The sequence below is a fragment of the Diplotaxodon limnothrissa genome, linkage group LG17, assembly GCF_057381915.1.
Source record: "Diplotaxodon limnothrissa isolate DT_005_m linkage group LG17, D_limnothrissa_male_GT1.1, whole genome shotgun sequence".
Classification (NCBI taxonomy): domain Eukaryota; kingdom Metazoa; phylum Chordata; class Actinopteri; order Cichliformes; family Cichlidae; genus Diplotaxodon; species Diplotaxodon limnothrissa.
This window is the reverse complement of record NC_140612.1, coordinates 40,641,426-40,657,027: the sequence shown is the minus strand read 5'-3', so window position 1 is coordinate 40,657,027 and position 15,602 is coordinate 40,641,426. Positions and strand designations below refer to the sequence as shown.

General features: G+C 42.8%; 1 protein-coding gene across 3 annotated transcripts in view; it reads left to right on the top strand.

Annotated features, from left to right (window-relative positions):
- Positions 1-12,537: 12,537 nt before the first annotated feature.
- The window catches only part of adamts10 (ADAM metallopeptidase with thrombospondin type 1 motif, 10), a 51,623-nt gene continuing 48,558 nt past the window's right edge, over positions 12,538-15,602 (top strand). For all 3 annotated transcript variants that reach the window (XM_085375778.1, XM_085375779.1, XM_085375777.1), the window contains exon 1: positions 12,538-12,719. In XM_085375778.1, coding sequence (XP_085231904.1) covers positions 12,617-12,719 — 103 coding nt within the window. In that variant the 5' untranslated portion in view covers positions 12,538-12,616. The remainder of the gene's footprint in view (positions 12,720-15,602) is intronic.

The following is a 15,602-nucleotide window of genomic DNA, read 5'->3' as shown; positions in this document are numbered from 1 at the left end:
GCAACATACGACTGCCACAAGAAACCAGGTTTTACTGCAGCATGACCTCCAAAACGCCACAACAAAGACCAGACCCTACAGTGTGGACAAATGGATGTCGCCTAGACATGAGCAGCAATGCTGGAGCGCTTCATGATCTGCACCTAAAAGGTGTTTATTTTAGTCAGTATGGATGTGCAGCACATGGAAAACTTGTTTTTCTAACGAATGGAGACTAACTGTTCATACGTTTATTCAACTTCTGCACCACCTAATCCGATCTCAACACACGGGAATAACTATTATGGAGTTTATTTTTATTTTTAATGCAGAAAGGTGTTTATCTTTTTGCTGTCATTTGACTTTAAAGCTAAAATAAGCTTCTTTTTTTTTTTTACCCCATTCTGCTTAAATTTAGTGTGCAAATTTGCTTATTGCATTATTTTATATTAATGTACATTTAATTATTTTTTATTTTAGACTGCTTTGAGAGCAAAAAAGGCAATTTAAAGGCATCAACTTGAGCTCCATGTAAGCACTTTCTGATATTTTATAGATAAACAATAAATGACTTGCATCTTGTTTGTGTATGTGTTGAGAAAGGAGGTCTACTCCTGTAAAAAGTCTATAAATGGATGCAGGTGACTCTATTCTTTTTCCCCATTTCTCATTTAAATTCCCCATACACTGTGGGGCGTTTAAGTGGGTAGCGCGGTGATACAGCAGCTCAAAATTTATGATCAACTTCTGTGATATTACTTGAGCAAACTGAAAGGGAAAGTGAATTTAATAACAAACCCCCTTTAACAGACCGTGACAAGCATATTAGCCATGCTGCTGTAATTTACGACCAAACTAACCAAAACACTGACGGCTTTCCAACAAAACATTAAAAGGTCCAACAACAGCAGAAGCCAAGTCCCGGCTCTGTGTGTGCTCTTTATAAACTAAGAGTTTGGTGCTTTCTTTCTTTTTTCTCCGCCCTCCCTCTTTTTATTTAACAAAAACAAAGACTGGCGGGAGATGAGGCGACACATGGCACGGTTCCTGAGCCAAGCTTTGAACCCACACTGTTGCGGGGTGTCTTTCATGCAGCGCCCGGGACTAACACACAGAAACTGTTTGCATGCAGTGTATAATTCCCTCTGATGTGCAAAGAATACTTTGGTACAAGAGTGTTGCAGAGTAAGCAGATAGTGATTGACCCAATGAGTGGTGGAAAAAAAGAGTCCTATGAGTCACTCTGTTTTCAGCAAGCCGAGGACTCGACACGAGCTCTCGAGGCCTGAACGCTCGTTTTCCACAGAGAACAGAGAGAAAGTTTTCTGGTGTGAGAGTAAATGCAATTAAATAGGAATCAAAAACCTGATTGTGTTTGTCATTTGGTCAAACTCGTCTGTTCTCGGCAGACTCACAGCTCCAGGTTATCGTTTTAGATGGCAGTGATAACGGGGGTTGTGACAGAGCGAAACGAAACACGGCGGCCATTATGATCTTTCCGGTGGGTTCACCATTTCTATCTTGTCATAATGGCTAACCCGCCACAACATTATGTGCTCGGACGCACGAGCTTCGACAGACTATGCGAATACTTTGACATCTTCAAACCATTTGCGCTCGGATAAAAGCAACGAGGTCGAGCTTTTAAAGGCGACCTCAGCGCAAGCGTCAAGTGTTTATTCAAGTAAACTACAATTAGGAAGCGTAAACATTAGCAGCGGAAACACATTCGACATGAAGGCAGAGCAGCGCTTAGAGCTGACAGCGTTATGTGCTCATGTTTAGCGTTTACAGTCCTCAACTTTTTTTTTTAGCTGGGTGCGTTAGCGTGCTAACACGTGCTAATGTGAAGGAAGAACTAAACGAGGAAGAAGATGGGGACGTCGTTGACAAAAGTGAAGAGGACTTTAATTTTTTTAAACAGTTTTTGCTGAAATATTTAAAAAATAATTTAAAAAAACCCAACCCCATTGTGGCCTCTGGACCCAGATAGCAGGGCTACTTATGGCTCGCTAGCAAATGCTACGTAAGCTAGATCTAGCCTAATATCAGAATCAGAATCAGAATACTTTATTGATCCCTGGGGGAAATTATTTTTTGTTACAGTGCTCCATTTTAAACCAACATTAAGACAAGACAGACAATACGCTAACTAAGAATAGTACAATATATACATACATACATACATACATACATACATACATACATACATACATACATACATACATAAGTCACTTATAAATAAATATTTGGAAAAGAAACATGTGTAGTTGTAGCAGCAAACAGTGTGTTAAGTGGATGCGTTGTACAGGGAATAATACTCAGTAGACAATAATAATACTCAGTAGACAAGCTTGACATCTGTCACACCAAGCCTAGTGTGGCCCAGCTGTCACAACACACCTGTAATCTGACCCATATAAGATGAATTAGGGGCTTCTGGCCCACAGAAAACCTGGAAAATGATCATTTATTGCAAAGAAAAGCCAGCGCGTCATCACAGTCACTGTTATTCTTCACAGTACTTTTCTCAGATGTGTCAGTCTGACGCGTGGTAACCAAGTACAGCTACAGGTTTTAGAAAAATAAACCATTTGTGTTACTGAGTGTAAACTCCTCCTCGGCTCATTTAAACAGCAGAAATATTATTAATATGTGGGCACAGTCACAGTGTTGAAGTGGGGAACCCGACAAGAGGCAGAAACGTGCTTGGTGTAAATAGCGATCAGTCAAATAGCTGCTTAACTGGCTGCTGAGAACAACATGACAAAAAGCAAATCACCAGAACAGTGTTGGTCCTTATCACGCACGAACGCACCAGCGTGAGCTCAGACAGTCGATGTGCCTCTCTGTTTTCTGTAGATTACCCACTGATATTAAATCAAGAGCATAGCAGTGATAACTATTTAGAGTTTTTAGGTCATGATTATTTTCTTTGTGATATCAGGAAGTTAGCTCATGGCTGTGCAACTCGAAGCATTTCTCTGTACATACATCAATGCGCGAGACTGTGTAGGCACCTCAAAACAGACAATGTGCCCTTTAACTGTCACATATGAAATTATTTTTCCAACAAAACTGAGCGAGCGTTCGAAGCGTGTAGGTGGAGTTGGATAAGAAAGTGCATCTGAAATCAGGAGCCCAAATGCCCCAAAGTGAATCATTATTTCCTGAATCAGTGGAAAAAAGTTGTTGTTAGATCCTGTTATCTGCTTTATGTTTTCCAAAGTCTGTACAGCACCTGGGAAATAACCTGACAAGATGTGATTAAATCACATTAACTGTTCAGGCCTACCTCAGGTAGGATTCATTAGCATTCAAAGAGAGATTTATATTCCTCTTAACAATAACTCTACTTTGATTTCTGTTCACTATAATGAGTGTTTGTGTCAACCGTGTCTTTATCTAAAAATAAACTATGCTAAAACTCTGAATATCACACTGTGAGTTAAACAGAGCCCGTTCTGCACGTAAAAATTCATCTTCTGCTCGTCCAAACCGATTCTGTCCGACTGTGGCCGACACATGTAGCAGATATGCCTCAGTGCAGCACCCAAAATACATCCAGTCATTTTAAGAACAGTTACAAGGGATCACAGACACACACGGACCTCTTGGGTGTCTTAAAACCTACACCATTTTTTTTTGGTTTTCTATTCCAAGTCGCAATGAAAGCAGCTATTTATGTTTTGAGCATGTAATGACTGCTTTTCTGAGCCAGAGCAACAATGCCGCGGCCGACTGCGGTGCACGCACTCTTTTATTCTCCTTTTTTTTGACTGTTTCTATATAGTTGTGAATATAAAACAAACCTCAGTTGGAATTAAATTTAACTGATCGATTAGATCTTGTTGGACTGAAGTCATCAAAAACTTTGTAAATGAATAGCTAAACTACATTTTCACGTGTTTCATGGCCTCATGTTGCTATTAAATCAACGTTTACTCAAATATGTGAATTCTCGAGCACATCGAGTTCAAACTCCTTTGCAGCTTTTTGTCTGTATAACTGCATTACAGCAACTTCTCAGGCTCAGACTTCAGGTCGTCTTACTTTCACCCACCTTACTGGGCTGTTGTGTTTTTCCACACAAGACACAAGTATATACATAAGTGTAACTAACCAGTTTAACCAATACGACACAGTCTGTTGTTACATAATCAGATATAAAAAAAAACTTACAGAGCACTGTTGTTCCAGGCAGACGCAGAGCGGTGTTGTTGCTTCAGAGGCAAAGATATATCTGTTGATCTGACAGAAATGTAAGGTGCTGTGAAGACGCGAGGGTTTAGAGACAATGACACACACTCACATACACACACACAAACCCACACACAGGCAAAACGGCAAATGGCATGCGTGGAGGGCTGATTTCAGTTTGACTGTCACCAGTGAGCCTCTCAGTTAAGTTAAATCCCAGCTGATATATTACAATCTGTACAGTGCCATGTCTGAATATGCGAAACAGTGAATTAATATTAGAAGAATAAACCAGCATTATTGGGGAGTTCCTCTTTTTTGCTTTCGAGATGAAAACGATTTGGTCTGCTGGTTGAACTCGAGTCAGGATGCACTTACTTAGCCCATGAACAAAGGGAAAGAGATTCCTCTGTCCATAGAATAAACAAAGTAACATCTTACATGTTAAAGGTCAAAAATTTGCATGCTCGATCTTCTTTGTCTTCCGCACTTCTGCACCACCATCAGCCTAACTGCCCCAGGCTGGTGTTAGTCACCGACCGTCTGCCGCTTCATGCTCGTGGTGGTCTGAGTAGGCCTTTGCACCTCTTGCCCTAAACCTACATCTAAGGATGCCTAATTATTAAAATGATGGCCTCGTTCTTCGAGCAGTCTTCTCTTCATGTTGCAATCATCCTATTTATTTATACAAAGTCAGCCATGCAAAAGCTGTAAAATAGCAAGTGGTGGTTTTACACAAGGCGCTGACCTATTTTTCAGCACCTGTAGATAGATGACATTTGACCATCATGAGTTTCCCCTTGTTTACGGCGCAATGCTCCGTCTGTTTATCTGTTTTTGCATTTCACATTCTCACATGACAGCTGAACACGTGCAGTCAGCTGGCACTGTCCCATGAATTGATAGGATTTAAATATAAAGAGTGGAGACAGCAGAAAAGACAGCTGGCCAGGTGCTGTCCAAAATGAACATACATATGTTTGTGTACATATGTTTACAATATATACAAAACACTTTATATCGATAGTCTTTTAGATGAATTGTTAAAATTATAAAATACATTAAAGGTTAAAAGGTTAAGTCATAGCTAGGGTAACAGTAACCCCTTCCTGATTTCTTAGTTTTTTGGCATATTTGTGACACTTAAATAGAGACAAAAATAACCAGAGTAAATACAAAAAGCGGTTTTTGGGGTGGCTGTGGTAGTGTGATGGTCTCGGGTTGCTTTGCTGCTTCAGGGCGACTTGCTGTAATTGATGGAACCTGGATTCTGCTGTCTGCTGGAGGATGTCCAGCCATCACTCGGGTTATGCAGCAGGTCAGTGATCCGAAACACATCATAAGTCTACCTCTGAGTGACTAAAGCAAAAGAGGTTTTGGAGAGGCCTAGTCAAAGTCCGGACTCAAATCCAATTGAGATGTGTTGGCATGAACTTAAACAAGCTTTTCGTGTTTTTAAAATCCTCTAATGTGGCTGAATTCAAACAATTCTACAAAGAAGATTTGGCGAAGAATTCCTCCACAGTGATGTAAAAGACTGATTGTCAGTTATCACAAACACTTGACTGCAGTTCTTCCAGCTGTCAGATTTAGGGGGCGATGACTTTTCACGTACGGCCGGGTAGGGTTGGAGTATTTGTTTTGTATTTACTCTGGTTATTTTTCTCTAATATTACAATTAGTTTGATGATGTGAAACATGTAAGTGTGACAAATATACCAAAAGGGAGCAAAAGAAATCGGGAAGGGGGCAAATACTTTTTCAAAGCGTTGTATCTTAGCAGCAAAAAGACTAGAGGGAGGGAAATATGTAGCTGGTGTAACATCCAAAAGCACATTCATGTTACATTCTTTGTTTAATTTCTACACATGTAAAAGAATTTTTTAAATGTGTAAAAGCGTTAATTTGATATTTTACAGGAAGCTTTGAGGTTTTTACTGTGAGTGGTTGCTAGGCAACCGAGGTAACTGCTGGAGACTTCTGGGATAAATTTTGGTCTTTTAGCTGAATTTTTATAGGTTTTACAGCATTTCCTACTGATAAAGACCCCAAACCCATTTACTAAAGTAATTAACTTGTGACTAAACAATTAAATGACAGATATTTAACTTTTTTAACCGTCTTCTCTAGAAATTTATGTTTTTCATAATAGATTAAAAAAAAAAAAATCCCCAGGATATTTCTGTGAATTAACAAAAACCTGTTTTATAATCACAGGACAGTCTGGGCAATGACCTGGAGCACTTTTTATGTAATTTCACACATTTATTTCTGACAATTTAAGCCCAAACTTGCGCTTCGTTACACGTATAGATACATGTACACGTCTAAGTTACAGAACTTGTGGTGTAGCCAGGATACTGTGTTGAGGGAGAATTGCCATCATGACATAACAGACATCTACTCTCCACTCCAGCACCTGTGCGATACCCACAGCACCAAACCAACAGCAGGGATAGCAAACCCCACACACACTCAACCCCCACCTCTGCAGCGGCTGCAGCTGCTTCTTTGGAGTTGCAGATCTGGCACCGAGTCAGCAGGATCCCGCTGAATCCAGTCCTGCAAAAACAGACAAAACGAAACCACAGAGGAAAATGTTTTCCTACAAAATAAAAGCATGCATTTTACAGGTAGGAAGTTTCAGCCATGTCCTAATCGGAGCAAGAAGTCAGTTTAATTTGGTCGAATTCAGACTGAAGTTGTAGAACTGATCACCAGGTTGAACCCCCAAAGCAGGTGTGGGTAATTCGCCCCAAGAATGACCTCTTAAAAGTCACCACAACAAGAGCTCCTTGAAACAAAGTGTGGAAAGCACAGGCTCCTAATCGAGTTGTGCTTTTCAGAGGTCAAAGTTAGATTGTGGCGCTCAAGAACTCGCAAAAAATAGGATTTATTTGAGCTTAGACCTGTCAGACTTCTTTTTATATCGAGCTGAGCAGGGCCAGATTTCCACGAAGTGGTGTAATCTGCAGGATTTATTTATTTATTTAAAGCATTTTATAGGATTTCCGGTCCGAAAACAGCCAAACAGTATGCTCAGTGAGGAGGACTAGACGCCTTCTGCTTCTGCTTCTAAAACAGTTCGAGCTTGAGCCACTATTTAAGCTGTTTTACTGGACTCAGTCTGAGGTCTGTCATGCGCAAAGAAAACACAAACTGACCAACCACATTTTTATGCACAGTGTTCACGGGTTACAGGTATGCGTGATACAAAGTTGCGTAAAGGTCTTAGACCAACATCAGCTATCTTGGCCACAGCTCTGTATTTCTCATCGGCCCCTTGCCAACTGTGGAGTCCTGCCAAGACAAACTTTATTTTGAAATTTTTGCTCCCGGACGCTTCTATTTTTACCACGGGGGAAATTGACACAAGACTCCTTCTCTCCGCTTGTGGAAGTGGAAGAAGTTGAGTCTCCTCAGTCTCCTGCCGGCACCGCCTCCTCTCCGCTCGGCTGCTGAGGACAGACTCACATCGGAAACTTCTGCACGGGGACACGGGAAGGTAGGTCACCGAGCTCGGCTCCACTCTCTCTCATGCACAGCTCTGTAAGAAGGAAAGGCACTGCCCTGGCATGATGCTGGCTCTTCTAAGCTCTTGTCCGCTCCTTCCTGCAGAAACACTGCATGTCGCCCATATTTAGTGAGGCTCTTGCTGTCATGAGATCATTAGGTGCACCTCTGCGGACGTGAGCCTCACGCTGTCTTAGGGGATTTGTACTATTCCTAAAACCTCGAGTCCGTGAGTTGCTTCTCTTCTTCTTCGGAGTTCTTACTTATTAGCGCTGGGGTCTCCTTGTTAGCTGATGACAAGACGGTGTGCGTCTGTGTTTGTGTGTCTGTGTTTGTGTCTGCGTGTTGCTGAAGGGATGATGTGGCTGTCAGCGGACATCAGGTACCTGGTGAATGGTGGCGTTGTGTCGTTCGCCGGCTGGGGGCGCTACTCGCAGTTGCTCCAAAGCGCACTAAATCTGCAGCCCGTTTCTAAAGTTGCTAAAGTGTTATCACGGAAAACATTTAGACTGTTGCTAGTGTACTATATTTAGACTATATGTAACATTATGATAAACAGAGGGGCGAGCACAGGTTTAGAGACACAGATGTGGAATCATTGGCTGTGTGACATATCAGCACATGCACGTCCAAACAGCACGAATGACAGATGTGCAGGTTTCCTGATCACCGTGCAACATTTTTATCATTATTATTATTTTGCAGAAATATTCTTTAGCACACACAGATACAGTTTTAGTTTTTTATTTTGCTCCCATAAAAAACGCAACGTGGATGTGTAGTTTTACCAGATTACGCACACTTCTCCTTTTCTTCACATCCACATGTGATGCTTTTGTGTTTAAATCTCCTCCTTCTCCTTTTTTGGTAGCACTCATTCAACTTCATAGTAACCTTAAATTGGCTGCTGCCTCTATTAGGACAGCAAATTTACTTTATTTGTCCTGGGTCAGGTCGGTGCCTCCCAGAACTGCACAGCTTTTCTGTAACCTGCACATTTTTTCAATTTCTTTCTTTCTTCTTTTCTTGATTGCAGAGCTGAACTGACAGGCAAGCCTCTGTCAGTTCAGCTCTGCAATCATTTTAACGCTGAACATTAAAGATTCCAGCAAATGTAAGGCTTTGCCTGTCGTAATGAATATTTTTGGTGTTTTTTGGATTGTTGTCAGTCGTAAACCAGATAAAAGACAGAAAGAGAAAAGCCTCCTCTGCCATCTGTGCTGCGCTGGTTCACTCACTCCGTGTCGAGTCAGCTCTCTCTCTCTCACTAAATATTGTTTCAGACTTAGAGAGGGACATTTTCAGTGAGGGGAGCACATCCGAGGTTCTCCGGCCTGTTTATGTTCCCACTTTTCATCTGCACACTGTTTATTTGGGGAAACAGAGAAAGGAATGCCTGCATTTTTCTCCTTCTTCTGCCTTATTTATTTATTTATTTATTTTTACCAGAGATTTTAATCTGAGATATGATTCCACCCTCTCTGTCACCTGTCCAGGCTTCATGTTGATGGTGATCATGACTTATTTTTATTTATTCAAGGAGTGCGCAGTTGATGCTGAGGCTGACGGACGCTGATGTGCGCGATTCGCTCCCTCACGGTCTCATTTGGACAGAGAAACTGTGGCGTGCAGTTACATGAAATAATAAACTCAACCTAAAGCTGATTCGTGTGCTCTCTGCTGACCAAAGTGGAGACTATATATATATAGAGAGAGTAGTGGCAGTGGTGGGGGTGCTGTCCCAGACTTGAAGCTGAGCTGAGGGACACTTAGCATCTGTGCGGTCGACACAGACCGGTCATATGGTTTTGATTAGCGTGCTAGTTTTCGGATAGCTGCACTCTCCCTGGCAGTGGTTAGACACAAGGACAGCATAGTTAGGCTGCAGTATGAAAAAGGAATATCCATCCTGTTAAACACAGTTATAAAAACGCACCAGTCAGTGTTCAGTAGATGATCAGATTATAAAAAAATAGAAGTGACGTGTCAATATGCCTCAGGGTCCACTGACTTGATTACACTTGAGTATTTTGGCCCACCCTTAAATTCCCACCTAATTATCCCGTGCGCTCCAACTCCTTTCTCTCTTGGTAACAACGACCCCTTTCTTTTCTCCTCTGCAAAGCTCTGATAGCCCTGGAAGCTGTGTGGCCCGGCTCGGAGCCCCCTCCCCTTTCCTTTCCCTTTTCTTTTTTTGGCCGCGATTGTAGAGCTATACGGTCGATATCCATCCAAGCAAAACCCAGACCCCGGAGAGTCCCGGCCTGGCCTCCTGACAAACATACGCTTTTTATTTCGTACAAGTGATACAGCCCAGAGGGAAAGCTTTGCGCAACAGGCCGGGGAAGATGTACAACGCCGTCACCTCTGCGAGACAGCTCTCTCTTAATTTAGCCGCATTTCCAGAGTAGCAATAATTTACCAGAAGAGCTGTGTGCGCGGCGGTGCATGCGTGTTGTGGTGTGTGTGAAGCCTGTCCACAAATCTTTCTTAGCAGTTGTATTTGAATAGCACTAGTTTGTGTGTGTGTGTTGGGGGGGGGGGGGTCCTATCTCTCCTCTCTTTCTCTGGCTTAAGTAAACAAGAGGAGATGTAGTGGTCATGAAAAGCACTTGATAGCAAGTCTAATAAGCCCACAATAAATCGAGAGCTGTGCAGAAACAAGTAATGAAAATGGAAAGGGAGCTTGGCTCGCGCAGGAAATGACTGGGAGAAAGCCGGAGGAGGGAGGGAGGGAGGGGAGAAAGACTTTTAGTTGTTCCATATATGAGGGAAGTTGCAACAGCACAAAGACCCCTCATTGTTTTTAAAGCAAGCTTTCTTTCTTTCTTTTTAGTTTTGAACTGTACCTGCCCGTCGCTGTGTGAAATTAAGCAAGAGCCACATTAGGGGCCCTTTCATCTCCTCCACACTCAGTTTAGAGTATTAACACTCAAGAATGGCTCTCCCAGCTGGCTTGAATAGCTTACACTCCCCTCTCTTTCCCTCTCTCATTGCCTTCAGATTCTGCACTTGGCTTTTTTTTCCCTCCTCCTTTTCTTTTTTTTGCAGGAGGCAACTTGTTCCCCCTGCTCTCGTCACCAAAAGGTTTCCCATCTGCCTCCGATTACCTTTGGCTGCAGTTGGTTAGCCGCCAGCCATCTGGGCCAGTGCGGCGTCTCCGCTCGCTCTTCTCTCCCCAGACAGCTCTGAGGGAGGGAGGCTAGCAGGGCTGGGACAAGAGTAAAGCTGGGTGGGCAGACTTTACTGGAGGATAGGGCTGGGTTTTTAGCTGACACTGCAATATGTAGCCAGGAAACTCAAGTCAAAAGAGAGAGAAGGGCACCCATGAAACTGTGACTGCCGATTCCTGGCTCCGCTCTTGTTTTTGTAATGGGTACTGTGTGGATGAGGAAGTCGTTTTTCCATTGTTATTATAATCTTGCTGCATGTTTGTCTCAAAGGACACAAATAATAAAAAAAGAGCCTGAGGATTATTTATAGCACTCGACGGCTAAATTAGTGGTGTGGAAAAGAACGACACAAGAAAGAAATTTGTGATGCTGAACTTTTACCTGCATACGGTCTTAAAAGCTTTCTGTTCATAGAGTCACATCTGTCAGGGTAAAACACTAGCTGTCATCTGCTGACTCAGAACTGGCTTTGTTCACTACTGTGCAAATCATGTCCTTTATTTCCTGTTGTGCCTTCTTTCATTTGCTGTAATTAAAGGTTTAAGCCTTGTTAAGTACCACTGCTGTGCACAGGCCACATGAAACACCAGCATTAGGTCTTTTGTCAGCTTTGGCTGAAGCTGAAGTCTACAACCTAAAGAAATGTGGGCTGCTTATCCTACTGTGGGGCGGCTGTCTGCCACAACGGGCTGGTGGTGAGGGAAGCAAGAAATCATCAAATTTGAATGTTTGTTTTTGAAGTCTTATTGTTGCTCCTGTATTTTTATTATTTATTCATTTATTTTCTTAAACTAGGGGCCTCGGATTCAGAAAAAGGCGATATTATCTGTCCGTGTTGTGCTCCAAATATCAACACTGGTTGATGTATAGGCACTCACACCATCGGTCTGCTAGTTAGTTGGCCAGTTAGTAAGCTGGATACCAGCCAGTGGGTCGCTCAGCCATGCAGGTTGCAGAGTCAGGCAGGGTAGCGGTGATGGCAACCTGCTGCGTCTCTCAAATTGGCTCATTTTACCCTCAGACCCTCTGACATAATACCCACTCCTAGCCCCGTTTGGGCACCGAGCACAGCTTTCTACGAGATCAATGGCCTCCTTTGTGTTTGAACTCTTTCCGGTGGACAGTCAGCTTAAAGTGTGGGTCCTCAGAGGCCCCAGGTTGGGACCTATTGTTATCGCTGGTCACCAGAGTGAAAGACTGGGTACTTACCCTTACTAAAGCCAAGATTGATTATCACAAGGAACAATGGAGGACTGGGCAGTCCTTGAATATGAACTGGGTAGATTTGCCTTGTTAGACTGGGAACTGCATGGGTCATTGGGATCTCATGCTCTCCCTCTGTCTGTGTTTTACTGTGTCTCCCTTGTTCCTCCTTCGTCTTTGAGCCTAAGTTTGTCTTTCCCCACCCTTTCAAACCCTTTCCTGGCCTTCCTCCTGCAGTCACTAAACAGCTTCTCTTCTGCAGGCAAACGGAGAGGGGTGTGAAGCCACCACTGCCGCTGAGCCCCTTGAGAAACCCGTCTAGGTGTTTTCCACTTCTGTGAGGACTTCTTCAGGGTCCATCACCTCTTGCTGACAAAACGCCGAAGACGCTGCTGGCTCTCCGATCTTTTGCAGCCATGGCCCAGCAGAGCGCTGAGCTGTCCCTCTGCTAGGCAACGGGGCATCCGAGAGGGCAGGAGACATGTTGGAACAGAGGCACGGGGACCACTGCACTGAATTTTGTTACTATAGCAACTACTGTAGTAACCATGGAGATGCTATGGAGGACTGGTCTGGTCTGCACTTTCATTGTCGTCATGGTTGCCACCCAGGTCGCAGGAGGTCACAAAGATGAGTTTGCTCAGTCACAAGGTGAGACAACCCATAGCCTGTATATAAAAGATGGATGTGGCCTCGCCTCTGGTCTTGTTTCTAAAAAGTAAAGCCATGAAACCTGCATTCTCTCTATAGGCCAGCAGGGGGCGACTCCTCTGGTTACCGAAAGGGTTCCTATGATGTCGTAAAGGACCTTGAATCCCAAATGTTTGGGCTCAGTAAAATAAAAAAAATAAAAAAGTGCTTTTATTGTTTCAATTGTTAGTTCAAAGATTCGCTATTACAAAGTGATGTTGAATTTCTAAATGATCATCTCATTTAGGGTTAAAAAGTATCCACCTTCATAATGAGACTTCACAAACCAACTGGTGACATCACTGTCTATGTCCATCCTTTATATACAGTGTTTGTACAACAAGGTATATGTATTATTTAAATATCAAAACATTATCATGAAATTCTTTGACTGAGCTGAGAAAGGGTTTGTTCATAAAATGATCCTTTTCCCCCGAATCAGTGTCTGAGATCTGGGTTTGAATTAAACAGGCAATCCTATTTTTTAATAGTGGGAAAGCATCACTGGTTTATTTTCTGTGATCCAGGCTTTTGTGCCACTTTAATGTGTTTTACGGTCGAGGTGCCCACGCTGGGATCTGTTTTTCATTTCAGTTAAACAGAAGAAAAAAGGGGAAACTCTCGCTGCTACCCAAGTTTAGAATAAAATAACTTAAACACCAGTGTTGGGACTAACACGTTATTAAGTAACGCGTTACAGTAACTACGTTATTATTGTGGTAACGAGCACGGTAACTAGTTATTATGCCAAAATCAGGAACGCGTTAGTCGTTACTGGGATTTAGATAGGGTCGTTACTCGTTACTTCGTGTGGTGGCTATCACGGAGCTTCCACAGATTCAGTAACATTAGCAAGTGGTGGAGGCCAGCAGGTGGATGAGAGAAAGGGGAGGCAGGAGGAGAGACCCGAGGCGGCCGCCGGTCCAAGTGTGAACTGAACTTCAGGTAAGAAGTTATGACCTGCAGTCTCTCTGGGTCAGATATAAATCAAGTTTAGGTGGAGTTTATTTTCGTTATTCTGACTTTTTCCGTACTGCGTGCTAGCTAGCATGACAGAGTTTCTATACAGCTGGGTGGGTGCTATGAAGTTAATGATGTTGAACTTTATTTTGTTCATAAGTTATTAGAGTTGCCAACCGTCCCGTCTGGTATTCAGAGAAAATATTACGCGTTTCTTATTGAGGTGAAAAGGAACAGTTTGTCCCGTAATTCAGCTACAATGGAAAAGGCACAAAGCTGGAGTTATTCTGTGTTTACGCTGCACAGCTGCCTCTTCTCCTTTCATTCTCCCCCCTCTCTCTCCCGTTTCTACTTCAATCATGAAACTGATCAATGATCAGCTGATCGGCTCTCTTGTTTGTTTATCGCTCACTTTGCTCCGAAAGAAGAAACCAGCGGATGTCGCGCTAAACAACAGCAGCACGTTTAAGCTTGATCAGCTGTTGTTAGAATTTATTTAATATTAATTTCTAGTATCAGCTGATGTTTGCTGGAGCCACAGCTGTAAAGCTGCTGGTCATGATGGTTTGGATATGTGGTGAGAGGGACACATGAAGATGAAACCAGGAGATGTCCTTACTGAACAGGTGATGGAGAAACAGGTTTACCTTTTAGGTGACAGGAATGAGTTGAAGTTATGAACTGTTTCTGAGAGACAAATAACACCAGGATCCTTTTCTAAGTAGCTGACAGCTGGTAACTGTGCAGGGGCGGGTCTAGCAAAGTGTTGCCAGGGGGCCAGGTAGGGCATTAACAGGGAAAGGGGGGCACAAAGAAATACTTTTCTTTCTTATTCTCATTTAAAATGTCTAGCTTTTATTAAATAATTATCTGAATCTTACAACAAACGATTGATAGATTGATGCATATATACCATCAGAACAGTGTACATCACTGTCACAACAGTGTTTATTATCATTCAAAGGCTTTATGATTTTTGCTATAATGGCGTGCCGGTCAGTCAAAATGCCCGGGCCAATTTTCTGTCCCAGTCCAGCCCTGTGTGCAGCTCATCTGCAGTCTGGTGTTACCTACATCTTCCTATTCAGAAGGCAGAATTTCCGAGTTCTGAGTACAATCAAAAGCACCACGACTGCAGTTTTTGTGTTGCATGTAAAAGGCGCACATGACGCTGTGACGTAGGCTAGAATCATGGCAGCAGTCAACAACGGTCCAGGCGTGGGATTTCTCTCGTGGAAATATGCACATTATCATATCCTTTCTATTGGTAGGTGGCACAGTGCACCGTGGCAAGTAAGCAAGCTAGAAGACTGGCAAAGTTATGGAAGAAACACATTAACAAGAGAATTCTGAGTAAAACCAAAGTTACTTTCCCTAGTAACTAGTTACTTTGAAAGTAACGAGTAACTTGAAGTAACTGAGTTACTTTTGAGAGAAGTAACTAGTAATGTAACTAAGTTACTATTTTAAAGTAACTTACCCAACACTGTTAAACACGATTTGAATATGTCATTAGATGCCTGAAACTATATTTTTGCGTTATTGTATTTGTGTATAATTCAGTATGTGCACACGAGATAAAGTTGGATGGTACGAACTGGCTGTCGCTCCGAGTCCAGGCCTGCAGGTCGGGACCGACTGAGCTTTAACCCAGAACTCAAATCCCGCTGTGCTCTGACACGAGCCCGTCTACTAGAAGTCCTTCTAAAGGCAAAGAATAAAAATCCCTAAGTGTGCGTGTTTCATCACCCAGAACAAGGATATGATTGTGTATTTCCTAAACGTAACCTTTGACCCCCTCATATCCCTCGGTCTCTGATAGTTTGCCACACTGCTTCCCTTAAATAGCCCACCCCATAAACCCTGGCGTGCCATTTTCCCTCA